This window comes from Crocodylus siamensis, chromosome 11 (genome assembly GCF_052110815.1).
Source record: "Crocodylus siamensis isolate JL-2025a chromosome 11, ASM5211081v1, whole genome shotgun sequence".
Lineage (NCBI taxonomy): Eukaryota > Metazoa > Chordata > Crocodylia > Crocodylidae > Crocodylus > Crocodylus siamensis.
Window position 1 is genome coordinate 21,031,301 of NC_143405.1, and position 14,954 is coordinate 21,046,254.

Genomic DNA, 14,954 nt, shown 5'->3' on the forward strand with positions numbered 1-14,954 from the left:
TCCAAAGAATCCCTGCTCAGCAGTTTCTGAGCCAGCCCCTTGCCCAGGAACAGCCCAGCCGCCAGCATCCCACTAGTCCACAGCGCAAGTCTCTTAAACCCTGCCTGGCAGCTTTTTATTCAGCTCAGACCAAGCTTCGAAGCAGGCTTGGAAAAGGCCCATCTCCTGCAGTGCCAGTGCCTCAGAGAGCCAAGCCTTGGGCAGAAGACAAGCACAGCTGTAATCCCCACTAGGGCCCCTGGGGATTGTAGCCAAGAGCAAAGTTCATGTCTGCCCCACAGAGCTGGGATGGACCCACAACTCTGTCCTCCCAGAACAAGCCCTGGCTCATCATCATCTACCTTCATCTGAGTCCCAGCATGAGAAATCCTCTCCGAGGGTGATGATACATTTACTTAGTAAATCCTTTGCCCACAAGATGTCTCTGTGTGCTGCATATTGGCAGACAACACAGTCCTTGGTTAACAAGAGAAAGGAGGCTAGAATGGGAGAAGTATGGAAACCTGTTTGTACCTGTCTTGGTAGCTGTTTTACTTATTAAATGCCTGTTAACTCCATCTAGGGGAACACCCTGTTTTGTCTCCCAGATCCAGGAAAAGCCCCACATAGTCCATTGCCCATGGCTGATGCAGTTTCCTGGCTATATTTGGCTCTGGAGATGAGGCTTGAATGTTGGATTTTATTCTCCCTGTTCTGTCTTTCAGGCTAAACCATCTGTGAAATGACACCAGGGAGTTTTGCCAATCCAGTTCATTCCTGTGGAACTGGTGGGTTTTGCAACAGCCTTCCGGCTTTGTGGATAACTTGCTTGGTTGCAACCAGATAACAGGATTCATTTATCCAATGCTGTGATTGCGACTGGTAGGAGTTGGCAGGCAACGTTCTTTGAGCAGAAGTGCTATCTTTTATTAGACCAACTGAGTAGTTGGAAAAACATTCTTAGCAAGCTTTCAGGAGCAATCACCCTTCTTCAGGCATAGGAAGTCGCTGCTGTTCTGAGACTGCAAGGAATGAGAGAAGCTAAAAAGTAGGAGTTGAGCATCTCAGTACCTTTAGAAATCTAGCCCTTCATACCTGAGAATTTAGCTGCAGTCTTGCCTTTCTTTGGTTCCAGCTCCATCCCTGGCCACACATTAAATAATTCCTTTCCTGGGGTGTAGTTTTGCCTACTAGCATATTTTCTATCAACTTTGTCTGCTCTGAGCCAAGTGACATTTTTTAGCTCTAGTTTGTCCTTAGAAATCAGCTCCTCTGAGCCTTCAGGTCCATTTTTGCTATTCTCCAAGCCCCCACTTGTCAGCATTTCTCAGGAAATGGTATGTCTAAACCTGCCTTCTCCACTCTTCTTTGCCTACTGCAGGAGCAGGGCCTGGCCTATGATATGCTCATGTGGAAATGCTGAGAGAGGAGCAAGGCATCTGCTCTGGATGTGTGTGGCTTGCACTGCATGGATTTAACCTTGCAACTCATGTAGAGCAGGGGCCATTTTTTTCCCTTGCTTGCACCTATGCAATGCCACCAGTTTCACTGGGGCTCATGGGTATAACTCAGCCATTATATGGCCAGTCCCATTTGGAGGCTCTAAAGAGTTAATGCTTCAGGACAGATGCTTGGTATGTCCTAAAACTCTGGACTTGTCCAGCCTGAGAACCTCAGACCCTCAGTGTAGCTTGGTAACAGAGGTCAGCAATGGAGCCTGAGGTCAGGAGAGACGGGGGCATCAGGCAAGCTGGGCTCCTTTGAATCCCTCTTTGAATCCAGATCTCAGCTCCATGTCTTGGGCCCACCTCTAGTCTCCAAATTAGACACCAGCTTCCCCCTTTTACCACCCACTACCAAGCACAGCTTGGAGGGGATGGCACAGCTCCACCCTAATGACACACATGAGCTGCCCCAGCTGCTCCCAGCACAGCTTGTGGTGGAAAGCAGGGATAGCTGGAGATCACCTCTGTGACCCAAGGACCTGTCAATGACAAGCCCAACCTGATCCCCCGTAGCACCATAGCTCTAGCCCCTAGAAGCGACTTGTCCATCTGAGAACAGCCAGAGCCAGCCATGTCCTTAGGCCACGGTGCCAGCACGTGGGCAGTGTCCAGCTGCTATGCTGGCTCTGTGCCACCCAGGGACTCCCTTTGAACAGAGGAAATCCCCACATGGACAGTGGGATTGGCCTGCCCTCACCACAGCGGGAGCAGAGGCCCTTGTGTGTGTGGAGGGAGGAAATGCTTTTGTGTATCCTTGCCCAAGGGCAGCAGGAGCCTTTGGTTTCTGTGCCAAGCCCTCCTTGGCCATCTTGCTCACTTCCTCTCTCCCCAGCAAACATGAAAGGGCTGCTGATAAGCAAGAGCCATCCTCCCAGCCCTGTGCGTGGGAGGGGGGTGTTTCCAGCCTTAAAAGCATCCCTCCATCCCAGACAAGGGGACACCAGTAAACAGGGAACAATTCTCCATTGTGTTGCCCTCTCTGGCAGCCTGTGTTGACCCCACCCTGGCTTGCTGGTGTTTATAAAGGGCCTCTGGTTGTGTTGGCCTCAGCCCCACTCAGGCTTTGTGTACGTGGTTTCTTTCCTCTCCCCTTTTAACAAAGCCCTTCCCGGGGCAGGGCTGGTGGTTCACACCATTGTGTGGGGCCTGAGCGGCTGCAGGAAGAAACAAGATCCTTATCAGGCCCCGGAGTTCAGGCAGCTGTGAGATCATGCTGTCCCCATGAAGCCATACGGGTTACCGCAGGACCCAATTCCTCTGCCACTGGGCTGGAGAAACTGCCAGCTCTCTGGGGTCTGACTGTGCAGTGGCTCCCCTCCAGCCAGGGCAAAGCTCTCCCAGTCTGTGTGTGACAGCAGGGGGGCAGCCTCACGCATCTCCCTCCGCCCATCTCATTCAGACAAGTGTAACCAGTGTCCCAGAATCCTTTTTTGTGGCATCTGAAGAACCATTGGCAGTGTCTATGGGACCAGGTGGACAGTGGGGTAGTCACCTTCCCTGCTACCTGGCAGGATGGGGAAATCCCCAAGGAGGAACGGCAGGGCCTCCACAACGCCTCGTGGATGGGAGTGCGAAGCTGGAGCCACTTCCAAACCAAAGTTCAGCCTCTAACTTGGAGGCAGAGCTTGTGTTTTGTCCTATAGGGTCCCACCGTGAGCTGGGACAGTGCCTAGAGGAGGGAGGTGGACACAGCTTCAGAGCCATGGCCTAGGGAGGGAGTTGGGAACCCAGAGAGGGGCGTATTCGTTTCCTCCCTGACCTGAGGTTCAAGTGGCTGCTTCCACGGGGGGTGCGGAGCTCTTCAAGCAAAGCACAAAGCTGCACTGCCTGCTGCAAAATGTGAGCAGGCCGCACAAAATATGAGCTGGGAACAGGAGGAGGAGTTGGGGGATAAAATGAGACAGGAAAGAGAGAGGGTAGTAGGAGGAGGCAGGTCATGGGACGTAGGTGGAGAAAATAGGGTGGGAAAAGAGCAAGGCGGGGGGGAGGATGTGAGAGAGCAGGGGGGACAGATCTTCATTAACCTGGCACGCGGCCCTGCAGAAGGAGCTGGAGTCTCTCTCAGGCTCCGTTGGTCTCCACTAATGACGCCCTTAATGGGATTTTCTGCCTCTTGTACTCAAAGAAAGCTGCGGTGGTTTTGCATGATGTCGGCTGAATGGGGAGCACTGGGTAACTGTGCTGTGCAGCTGGGGCTCGGCGAGGAGGCTGACCCCTGGCTGAGCACTCCTAGGGAGAGGTGTGCAGCCCTGGGAAGAGGAAGAGCTGCCAGCCCAGTAGCCCACCCCCAGTCCCATGCTCTAGTTCCACATTGGGGCGTGGGGGAGGGGTATCCTGTGGTCTCCTAACCCCTTCTCCATAAGTTTCATAGATTTTTCGGGGTCGGAAGGAACCTCAGTAGATCATCAGGTCCGGCCCCCTGCCCTGGGCAGGGAAGAGCGCTGGGATCAGATGACCCCAGACAGGTGCTTGTCCAGTCTCTTCTTAAAGACCCCCAGGATAGGGGAGAGCACCACCTCCCTTGGGAGCCCGTTCCAGATTCTGGTAGCCCTTATTGTGAAGTTCTTCCTAATGTCAGGTCTAAATCTGCTCTCTATCAGTTTATGGCCATTGTTTCTAGTTACTCCAAGGGACACCTTGGTAAGCAGAGTATCTCCTATTCCTTGCTGCCCCCAATCAAATTTGTAGACAGCCACCAAATCCCCTCTCAGCCTCCTCTTACAGAGGCTGAAGAGATCTAGGTCCCTCAACCTCTCCTCGTAAGACCTATGCTGCAGGCCCCTAATCATATGAGTGGCCCTCCTCTGACCCCTCTCAAGGTTATCCACATCCCTCTTGAAGTGTGGCACCCTTCTTCACTACACTGTGTTGTCCTCTGGGGTGGGGAGCTCAGTACAGGAGGGTTAGCCATCGCCTTGCTCTTCTGCCTTCCTCCTTGGCTTCTTCTGAGTTTCATGAGATCCCAGGGCCACCTTCCCCATCGAAGCCCAGCAGCTCCCCCAGGCGCAAGGGAGGAGGCTATTTACCAAACAAGCCCCTCCCCTGGGTGGGGTTAGGGTAATGTAGGGGTGGGCAAAATGTGGCCCGGGAGCTCGATGTGGCCCACCAGACCATCCTATCTGGCCCACCTGGCCCCTAAAAAATTTAGAAAATTCATATTTATATGCCCCTGGCTGCTTGTCATGCAACCCTTGATGGCTTGCTGAAACTCAGTAAGTAGCCTGCTGCCCAAAATAATTACCTGCCCCTGAGTTAGAGAGTGTCTCTCCCTGTGGCTTGGAAGGGCCCGGTGCACCTGGTTCGTTGACAGGTGGGCCGGGTGGTGCCAAACCCACTCCATTCAGCCGGTCAGCTTCAGGGGGCAGAGACCTTCCTGTTGCATTCCCTGGGCACCAGGCGCATGGCTGGGGCTCCACAAAAATCACCCACAGCCTTGTACCAGTGCTCTGCCAGGTACTGGGCAGTGCGGGAGAGCCTGGGAAGGGGACAGGGGCTGCTCAGAGCTATTGGCCTCTGAGTACCCAGTTCTCAGCGACCCAGAGATCACTGTTTGTTGTTTCGCTCCCTCCCATGCTCACTGCACTTTGTAGTCCCTCTGCAAAAATAAACTCTGTGGCATTGCCTGAAGTGACTGCAGGGAAACATGGCTGGTCGGCCTCCCTTTCACAGACCACAAGCCCCATCATCAGAGAAGGGGAAGTGACTCAGAGGAACGTGGTGTGGGATGGCCAGGCTCTGACCTGAACAAGATCCCTCTAAAAAGAGCACTGTTTTAGTCTACGCTGGAGGAAGGTCACTCCCACAGCAGCCCAAACTGTATCAGGTGCACAGGCCAGAAATGACTCATTTCACTGGCCTAGATGGCCAGAGCAGCCTCAAAAAAGTTGGCAGTGCAAACTGGGTAGGCAATATTGTACACCCAAGGAACCATCTTTAAGCGAGCAGTTGTGCAACACTGGAACAAAAGCTGATGCAGATTTTCCAAGGGTGAGATCCTGATTGCAGCCATGAGAACCTGAAGCCCAGCCTACACCAAAACCTGTCTGAAGTGGCCACCCACAGAGTGGACAAAACTAGCTGCCTAATTGAGGCTGATCTCTAGCAAATGCTGAGGGTTCCTGGAAACCTCAGCATGCTCGCTGACTCGCCATGGTCCCCAGGGGGAGGGGGTTATCTGCCAGGGGTCTTGCTGGAGCAGATATGAATGCATGCGATTTCAGGGCTGATATAAAACGGAGGTCATGACCAAGCCTGTGTATCAAAGCCCTAAGAAGGGGAGGTCAGCTGTCCTGGCGGAGCTCCAGGCTGAGTAATTAATTACACACACACTACATACAGTTCCCTTATGGTTCCAGTTGGAGACAGTATTCCTCTTTCTGGCTAATAAGCTGCTGGGTGTGTTGCTGTCAGCCTGGGGCTGTGCTCTGGGCTAGGGGATGCCTCCATATGAACCCTGCCCTCTTTCTGCACAGGGGAAACTCTCCCGCTGAGTTCCCTGGAAGTTGCACTGGGGACAGGTTGCAGAATGGGACTGGGGAGGAAGCCTGGTCCCTTGTGGGTTGCACCACCTTTGGCTGAAAGAGGCTCTGGAGAGGATGGGGGAGTCTCAGTGGCTAGGGCAGAAGTGGGCTGTTACTCAGGCTGAGTCACAGCATTCACAACACAGCAGAGAGCCATGGCAACCCAGGGTCGGACTGCTCTCGCTCACTGTGTCCCCTGAACTCGGGAACAGACTTTTCAAGCTCCAGCTCTTGCTCTGGTGTTTCCACAAGAAACTCCATAAGCACTGAGTAGTAGAGGGCCATAGCCATAGACTGGCAGACAGAAACTCTCAGGGGATACAAGGCTTGCACAGCCAGCTCTTGGACCTTGCCTTTCCATTCCAACCCCAGCGTACAGATGTGACTGCAGTGCTCAGGCTTTTATAGCTGGCAGACAGTCAGCTGGACACATGCAGACAAGGTTCTCTGGGTAAATCTGATATCTTTTATTAGATCGACTCAAATAGTTGGAAAAATTCTTCTTTGCAAGCTTTCGGGTATAAATACCCTTCGTCAGGCTAAGGAAGCATCTGCAGTTGGTGTGTGCTCTTCCTGGATGGGATGAATAGTAAAGAAGCTGGAGGCTGGTAGGTATGCAAGAAAGCCGGTCACATCGGTGGCAATCAGAGTAGTTCCTCTGCTGCTCTAACAGGCGTCAGGGCCTTGCCAAGCAGAGAATTTCTAGCACTGCCTGCCTGGCTCCCCCTCCCTGCTGTGTTGATTGGATCTCAGCTGTAGCAAAGGGTCTGAAGCTATGATTTCCACCTAGCCAGGAGTGGTAGTAAACATGTAGCCGCAGTACAGAGCGTGTGATATACTCCCTTCCTCCCCTCAAGGCATGAACTGGCTGAGTGAATCAGAAGGGCTGGAGGGCAGATGAGGGCAAGTAGTCGGTTTTGGGTGGAGACTGGCTACATTATTCCTGAGTGATCCCAAAGGAAAGAACCACTGGGGATTGAATGCTGGCCCTTTGATTTCTGCTGCCTTTGCTGATGAAAACCTACATTGTCCTCTATAGGTTTGGAAAAACTCAATCAGCTTCAGCCCCAGAGCCCAGCTGGAAACGTGTTTTGGAAACAGCTATTAACGGCAAGCAGCGCTCACTGAGAGACCTTTCATCATCCCTGCTACCCCCCTCCCCGGCAGCAAAAACAAAGAGAGAACTGACTCCAAGCCCCAGTCCCCAGAGCGAGGGTTGGTTTATTTGTTCAGAAAGCTGATGGATTTCATTCAGCAGGCACTAGTTAAGTGAGTCGGATGAGGAGAGGGAGAGCGCTGAGCCCAGGGGATCAGCGGAGACAGACAGAGCCTTTCAGCTCCAGGTCACAGGTCCTGAACATCCCGCAGTCGGGCGCCTGTTGCTGTGACACCAAGCAGGAGGGGTTCCTCGGCGGGATGAAGGCTGCCATGATGCTGAGTGTGTGTGGCGGGGTCCATGCTCACCTGAACAAGAGGGAGGTTCTGTGGCTGAGTGACTATTGCCATGACACCGTGTGTGCGTGGGGCGGGGGGGTGTCCTGTACCCGGGTGACTGTTGCTGTGACACTGTGCAGGAGCGGGGTATAAACGTGGCAGCAGGCCACATGCAAAGCTAATGCCCGGGACCTCCATTCTGCTACTGCCCAGTGCCCCAGCAGAGAGGACAACAAAGTTCCCATGGAAGGCCCGTAATGCCCAGAGCTGCCCTGGCGATACCTTCTGCCCAGCTTGCACTGCACCACGGGAGACTTCAGAGCAGGAGACTGCACCCTACTGCAAGGTGATTCAGCTGCTGGTTGTTCAGGAACAGGCTGTGCTGCACTGTCTGAGGGAGCCCAGCCCGTCTGTCCCAATCCTGGCAGAAGCTCTGTTCTGACCCCACAGGCCACCCCAGCACTGTGCGCCCAGCAGGGCTCTTCCCTCATCAGCAAGAGCAGCCTGCCTCAGTGAACCACCACAAGAACAATACTGCACTCTTATACAATGCTTGCCACCAGCAGGTCTCAAAGTACTTTACAAAAGAGGTCAAGAGCATTATCCACATTTTACAGATGGGAAAACTGAGGCACAGAGCTGGGAAGTGACTTGCCCAAGGTCACCCAAGAGGCCAGCAGGAGAGAACACAGGTTACCAGAGTCCCAGTCCGTTGCTCTGTCCATTAGAAACAATGCTGCTTCTCTCTCAGCCCCACGTGCACTGTCCACCACATTTTCCGCCTGGCCCTTTTGCTTTGTTCTGCCTCACCATCCTCCTGAGCACCATGTCTCTCAGGGTAAGCCCTCTATCTTGGGGGATGCGCTCAGATAGCCAGGGACTTCCCAGTGTTGTGATGAATACCACTAGGACATTCCATGCACCTACAACCAGGTCAGAAAAAAGGTGCTGCCAAGCAGGAGGCATGGCGGAGCAGAGTGGGGAATGCATGCTTGATGGTCAGAGGAGGCTCCCCAAGCTGCCTTTGGTGCTAGAGATGAAGGTGGCAAGCAGTTGCCATGGGCCTCTGGGGGCTGATGTCTCCAGGCCCAGTCATGCTGGCTTGGCGAGTCCTATTGTCAGAACAGCCTGGACACCACTCCCGGGTGGGCTGATCCTCGTTTACAGGGAGGGGATGTTCCACACTGGTCACCCCAGTCCATGTCCCACCCCCCACCCCTTCCCTAAAAACTCTATGTGGCCACAGCCTGCCTGGGCATGCGGTTCCTCTCACTGTGCTGCTTGCTCCTTCCTTTCTTAGTGGTGTCTGGGATGACAAGTGCATTTTTGCCCTTGGAGAGTTTGCCCTTGCGGCGCTGCCGGTCGCTGCACCACACCCGCTCGCAGTACTCCTCTATCCGCTGCAGATTGGCATAGCCAATAAGGTGCATTATGTCCTTGAACCATGCCCTCTGCCCATGTGGCAGGCGTGGCTCTGGCACTAGGCAGGGTGGGCGTACTGGCTCATCCTCTCGCTGGAAGACATGCTCCAGCTGCTCACTCTCAATCACCTCCAGCGCAATCTTGGTGATAGTTTGGGTGAAGCCATGCTCCAGAGTCTTGCAGTAGTAGGTGCCAGCATCCTGGCGGTACAGCTTCCGAAACAGCAGCCCCTGCTCTGTCTTCAGGATCCTTTCATCAGTCTTCACCTGCAAGAAACCCTGCGGCAATGAAACAAGGGAACACTAAAGACTGCTGGGCTTGTGCCCGCCACGTGCCCTGACACCTTGCCTCCCTCCTAGCCACCCTGGCCACAGGGGATCAGACCATGGGTCTCCCTGGTACCTTCCATCCACCTGGCTCCTGCCTGTAAACCCCACAGGATCAAAGCAAAGGGCCCCTGGTGTCTCCAGTCACCTAGGATCAGACCACAAGCCACCCCTGCTCTGGTGTCTTGCCACCAAGCCAGTCAGTATTAGGCGCATCCAAGACATGTTCCCATATTTCCCCTTTAACTGATGCCCTGGGAATTGTCTCTTTCCCTCCCCATCGTTATGGCAGCTTTCCACCTGGTTCTATATATGCATGTGTGTATTAGAGCGGGGAGGACCTTACGGTCAGGGGCTCATATATCCCCCCATACAACTTTGGCACAGGCTGTGGGAACCTTCCTCCATCCTGAGTCTATCTTGGGAATATCCAGAGTTGGGCTTGGAGAGGGGGAGGGAGGCAGCCAGGCTGAGATATGAGGAGTGGGAGAGCCAGGGCTGCTTTTGAAGGTGCAGCCTGTTGACCAAGCACTCAGCGAGGAGCAGGATGAGGCTCCTGGAATGAGCTGGCTGGGCCAGAAGTGCCAGAGAGCACAGGCCAAACTTCTCTCTAGTGTTACCCCAGAGATGTCAGGGGAGTAATCTCAGGAAGACCTCCTCTTTGGCTCCATTTTCACCTCACCCCATACAGAGCAAGAAATGCCTCAAAAACCCACCTGCCCAGAAGGCAGGACACCTGTGAAGGGATCCTCAAAAACTGGCCAGCCCCGCAGGGCCAGCACAGGGGACTATTTGATGTCCTCATTTGCACGGATATGCCACTGGATCTGGGGGTCGCCAGCGGTCAGTGGCCGAGGGGCACACCACACTGAAGGAACAGACTCTTCTTTCATTCTTGTTGCTCCTTCCAACCCCCCTGGAGTCAGGTGTTTATAGGTCTGATGACCTCCAAGGTGCTGTCTCCTGGGTAATCTCATGGCATAAGCCCAGCTGAGGGAACATGTACAGCACTTTACCAGCGAGGCCCCTCTGGCCTGCCTCTCCTGTGTGTGCTCAGTCATGGCTAGAGAATGGGACAGCCTGGGGCACACCATGCTCAGTACACCAGTGTAGACATGCATGGCCTGGAGACCCCCCAGACAAAATCCCACCCCTTTCCAGACCCAAGTGTTGACTGTAGGAGAGGGCTGGGGAGATCCCACAGTCACATGCCTTGGCCTTCAGAGTGCGTGGGGAATGGGGAGCTCACTGAAGTGGGAGCCTTGGGAAAGGGGCAGCATGATGTACTGGCAGGATTCTCAAAAGCACCCCTGTTCTTCAGCAGCTGCTGCCAGGAAACAGGCCCAACACCAGCTGGGATAAAAGCAGGCACCCTGGTGGGTCCAGGAGAATAGGAGAGATCCTGTTAGGGGGTGAGGGTAGGTGTGAGGACATCAGAGTAGATGGAGGATGTGGAGTGGAGGACTCACCTCATCCCTTTGCTCATCCTGGGGCCTCTGCACGAACCACTGCACAGTTGCTTGGGGTGACTTGGGGACACACTCCAGGAAGGTGCTGTTGTGCTCTGTCCCGTAGACCAGCTTCTCCTCAGCACTGTCAAAATCATCCACTGGCAAAATACAGACATTTGTTCAGAGCCCTGAGATTAATCTGGAGCCTCAACCCCAGGGCCACCAGCAAAGCTTCCCAGCCCCTGAGAATAGCCCTGCTTCTGGACAGACAAAGGCCTTTGGCCCTTGGGCTCTGAAACTTCTTCACCCTGGGTCATGTGGAAAGCCCCACAGTGCTGGCGGGATGGCCATGGCAAGTCAAGATTTGCTTTATGAGACTAAGGCAGTGTATGTCCTTGACAGAGGACTCAGTCTTCACATCCCTGGGTGATAAGACAGCATTGGGACATGGGGATCAAAGAACCCTTCAGTGCAGAGGGTCCTGCTTCATCAGTGGCCACTTGACCCATGCTCAGCACATCCCACAGGGACACGGGTGAGCACTGCTCCTCTCAGGACAGCACCGAGAGGGGGAAGGACCTGCTCAGCCACACTTAGAGCTCCTGGATCCTGCAGGAGGGGTCAGCTCCATCTAGACATTGCCATGTTTACGCAAGGAGTGAGTTGTGCCTGTGAGCAGGAGAGCTGGGAGTGCTCACAGGCCCTCTAGATGCAAGCCCTGGATGCTAGAGGAAAAGGACAGTCCCTTTCAGCCTGTGCTTGTGACTCCCTGCCCACGTGGTACGCACAGAACCAGCAGGCTGCCTTACGGGTCAGATTCTGATCCAGGCACTGGTGCATGGGGTTCCCGTTACGGATATCCTGGCGGCGGAATCGGCGCTTGCCCGCTGGCTGGTAGCGGGTGCAGGAGACACCATCCCAGGCACAGTATGGATCCCGTGCCAGGCAACACTCAGCACAGGCTGTGCCATAGGTCTCACACTGGTGCAGCTTCACCTGAGCCACCCCCAGGCGGGAGCCCACGTAGAGCATTTGCTGTCAGAACACAAGAAAAAAGGATGCGTCAGGCTGGTAGCCAGAAAGGAGGGGCTCAGCCAAGATACTACATCTCCAGAGGCATCTCATGGTCCACCAGCCATCTGAGGGCTCTCAGCAGAGCAATGGGGCTGGAGCATCATCCTCTCCAACAGACACCTGCCTCAGGACACAGTGGAAACCACCTCCCTTAGCTTAGTCTCTGGAAGATGGATGTTCACAGTGAAACCAACCATAGGGCCAGGCTCAGACAGCTCAGAAGGACTTTCTACCAGGAAAAACAGTGATGCACTAGCAAGGCTGGCTGGGAAATCCCAAGACTGGAATAATGGGGAATGCCAAGCATAAGGATGGATGTACACTGGTAGAGCTGCGATGGAAGGGCCCTGGACTGGGCACCAGCCACTGGGATTTGGCTTCATGGGAGGCTTCACCTCTCATAACCAGTGTTTCCTCTAAGCTGCGTGGCGTGTGACTGCACAGGCATGCCTGGCAGCCTGGCATGAGTGCACCTGCATGGCATGAGCGCGCCTGTGGGGCTGTGCACACCACGCAGCTCAGAGGGAATGCTGCATGTAACTCCTAGAGCAAACAGAACAAATAGAGACTCAGGAAGGAGAGGACCCTTCCCTAGGTGGGCAAGGAGGGTTTAACTAAAGGAAAGCAGTGAGATTACCAGGGAAGAATACCAGGAAAACTTCCATATGGTAAGAACTATCAGGCTGTGAGATGGCCTTGCAGGGCAAACCCCACTGCTCCCCTCTGTATGAAATCATCCAGCACTGGCCATTGGGTGGACAGGATGTTGATCCCAAGGCTGCAGCTGCCACAGTGCTGAAGCATCTGCCAGTCTTCAGGCACTGAGCCTTTCTGCTGGCTCTAGTCCAGCCCAGGATGCTGTGCTGGTTCCAGAAGGGTCAATACTTCCAGCCCCAACTTCTCCCAGAGTCCCTGCACAGTTGAATTGTGTCTGCATTTGTTGGGCACAATTGCTAACCAGGCTCGGTTTTTCCTTATGTTTGTCCGAAAGGGAAGACAGTACTCACTCGTTTGACAGAGATTTCCATGTCAGTAATGGGCGTGGGAGCCTGGGGAAGAGGAAAAGAGACAGACCTTCAGTTACAACAAGTTTCAGACATGACCACTCTTCTCTCCTCAGAAGCCCCATGTTCTCTCTTGACTATCTTCAGTTTTTCATAGGTTCAGTCAGGCTCTGGCTCTCCAGAAGTAAACACGAATGCACCCCCAGACATCAACACCTCCCCAGCATCCTGTCTAGAGCTTCCTGCTTTCTAGCAGTCAACAAATCCATATTAACACTAGTGGGAGCTACAGCTTCCAAGAATGAGGAGGCCAGCCCCTTCCCTCAGCCTCTTGCCATGTTGTCACTAGCAAATGTTTCATCCCAAAAGCCCATTCTTCCAAAGTTAGGCCTCACCCTAAGGGCTGCAGTTGTCTATCATTCTCCCCAAGGTGGATGGGAGCAGTGGGCGCTTGGCACCTTTCAGGATTGGGTTCTTCTAGAACTGGATTAAGGACCCAGTTCTACAGAGTCTGGAAAGCAGCCACTTTCTTTCAGGCTGATGCTCACTATTTGACTCATAGTTCTGGTGCTGGGTGAAGGAGGGCATGGGAGGGGCATCATACTAGATAAAAGCCCTCATTAGTGATGAGAGCTACAGAGAGCATTTGGAGCCACTGTTCCTATGGGAGGGAAATCACAGAGTCTGCCTGCAGGGCCCACACATTCACGTGCAGGAAGCATCCGCACGGGCTGGACCAGACTATCCTTTCTCCTGTTCCAGTTTCACAACATAGGGTTTGCTGGGCTTCTTTCCCTATGCCAGTATGAGAGGGAAACCCAGCCCCTAGCTTTGTAGGCATTTAGCCACATTGTTTATGTGCACACTAAGAGCTGTACATGCTTTACGTGCAACAGTCACCCAGCATATGCTCTGCACAGAACTGCCAAGCACATGCCAGTACAGGCTGCGCCTACAGCATATGCTGCCTTGGCCTAGGTTGTATCCATGAACCTAATTCCTCCCTGAAGGTACATGCTCCTGCCTCCAGTACAGTCATATGGGACACATGGAAGTGTCTGTGTACCAAGACAGAACTGCACAGGCTCTCCCATGTGCAGCACACAATATTACACATGCACGCACACATACACACACGCATACACATGAATTTTTTTCACCTTAAAAACCTGCAGCTCCTCCAGAATGACTTCTTCAGCAGCTGCAAAGTTTCCCTTCTGTAGGGCTATGACCTTGAGAATAGAGCCTGCCTCTGGAAGGGAGCAGAACAAAAGCATTACTATAAGCCCTTTTCCTCAGTATCCTGACAACATCTGCAGTGGGGACAGGGGACAATTCCTGCTCCAGTAGGACAATCTTCCTGCCTCAACCAAATACCGACTTTCAACCAGCAAGCACAAATAAACTACTCACTGTTTGTCAGTGTCCAGGGCCTAGCACCAAGCACCTGCAGTGCAGATCTATGCCAGGAAGGTCAGGACCTAAACTCAGCAAGGGAGCAACCTACCATTCGTCTTCCTTGCTAGAGTGTTTCAAGGAAATACTCTGAATCAATAAGACGATGCTGTTCCATAGCTTTCGTAGTGACCAGTCCCATCTAACACTGGTACATAGGTTTGTCCTATGAATAATCCAGGGTCTTATCCATAGAGCTGTGTAAATAACCGAGATTTCGGTTTGCTGACTAAACCAAAAGACTGGAAATAAAAATGGCTTTGGGTTGACCAAAAATGAACAGGTACCTATACACATGCCAGACGTCTGCCCTGATGTGTCCTAATTAGCACATGTCAAAGCAGATTCAATTAATCAAGTCTGCTGAAAGGTGCTAATTAGCATGCTCCAGCAACCTCCATATCACATGTATGCAGCACCCCTGTACTTCAAAATGGCAGTGAATGAGCTTTAGTTAAAGCACCCCCAACCACCATTTTGAAGCACAGGATGCTGAATGCACATGAAACTGGGGGCACTTTAATTAGAGCCGCTCTAATTAAAGTGCCCCCTGCCACCCCAGAGCATGTAAAGACACCCGTTCTTTTTCAAACTGTTTTGGGAAAATCCAAAATATTAATTCTTGAGTTGAATCACGTTTCATTTTTTAATTCTCCTCAACTTCTTCAAGAGATTTTTAAATAGAAGTGAAGCTACTCTAGAAGCAAATCACATTCATTTGAATAAATCAACCACTTTGTTTGAGGAAGGTCAAAGTGGAATATTCTGTCTTTTCAAATACTTT

General features: G+C 53.0%; 1 protein-coding gene across 4 annotated transcripts in view; it reads right to left on the reverse strand.

Moving 5' to 3' along the window:
* Positions 1-7,200: 7,200 nt before the first annotated feature.
* Positions 7,201-14,954, reverse strand: part of SEMA3G (semaphorin 3G) — a 66,684-nt gene continuing 58,930 nt past the window's right edge. For 3 of the 4 annotated variants that reach the window (XM_090021785.1, XM_090021784.1, XM_090021787.1), the window contains exons 12-16: positions 13,876-13,967; positions 12,719-12,760; positions 11,447-11,672; positions 10,656-10,795; positions 7,201-9,138 (exon numbers count right to left, since the gene is read on the reverse strand). In XM_090021785.1, the coding sequence (XP_089877911.1) occupies positions 8,671-9,138; positions 10,656-10,795; positions 11,447-11,672; positions 12,719-12,760; positions 13,876-13,967 (968 nt within the window). In that variant the 3' untranslated portion in view covers positions 7,201-8,670. The remainder of the gene's footprint in view (positions 9,139-10,655; positions 10,796-11,446; positions 11,673-12,718; positions 12,761-13,875; positions 13,968-14,954) is intronic. The other variant, XM_090021786.1, reaches the window with a different exon arrangement.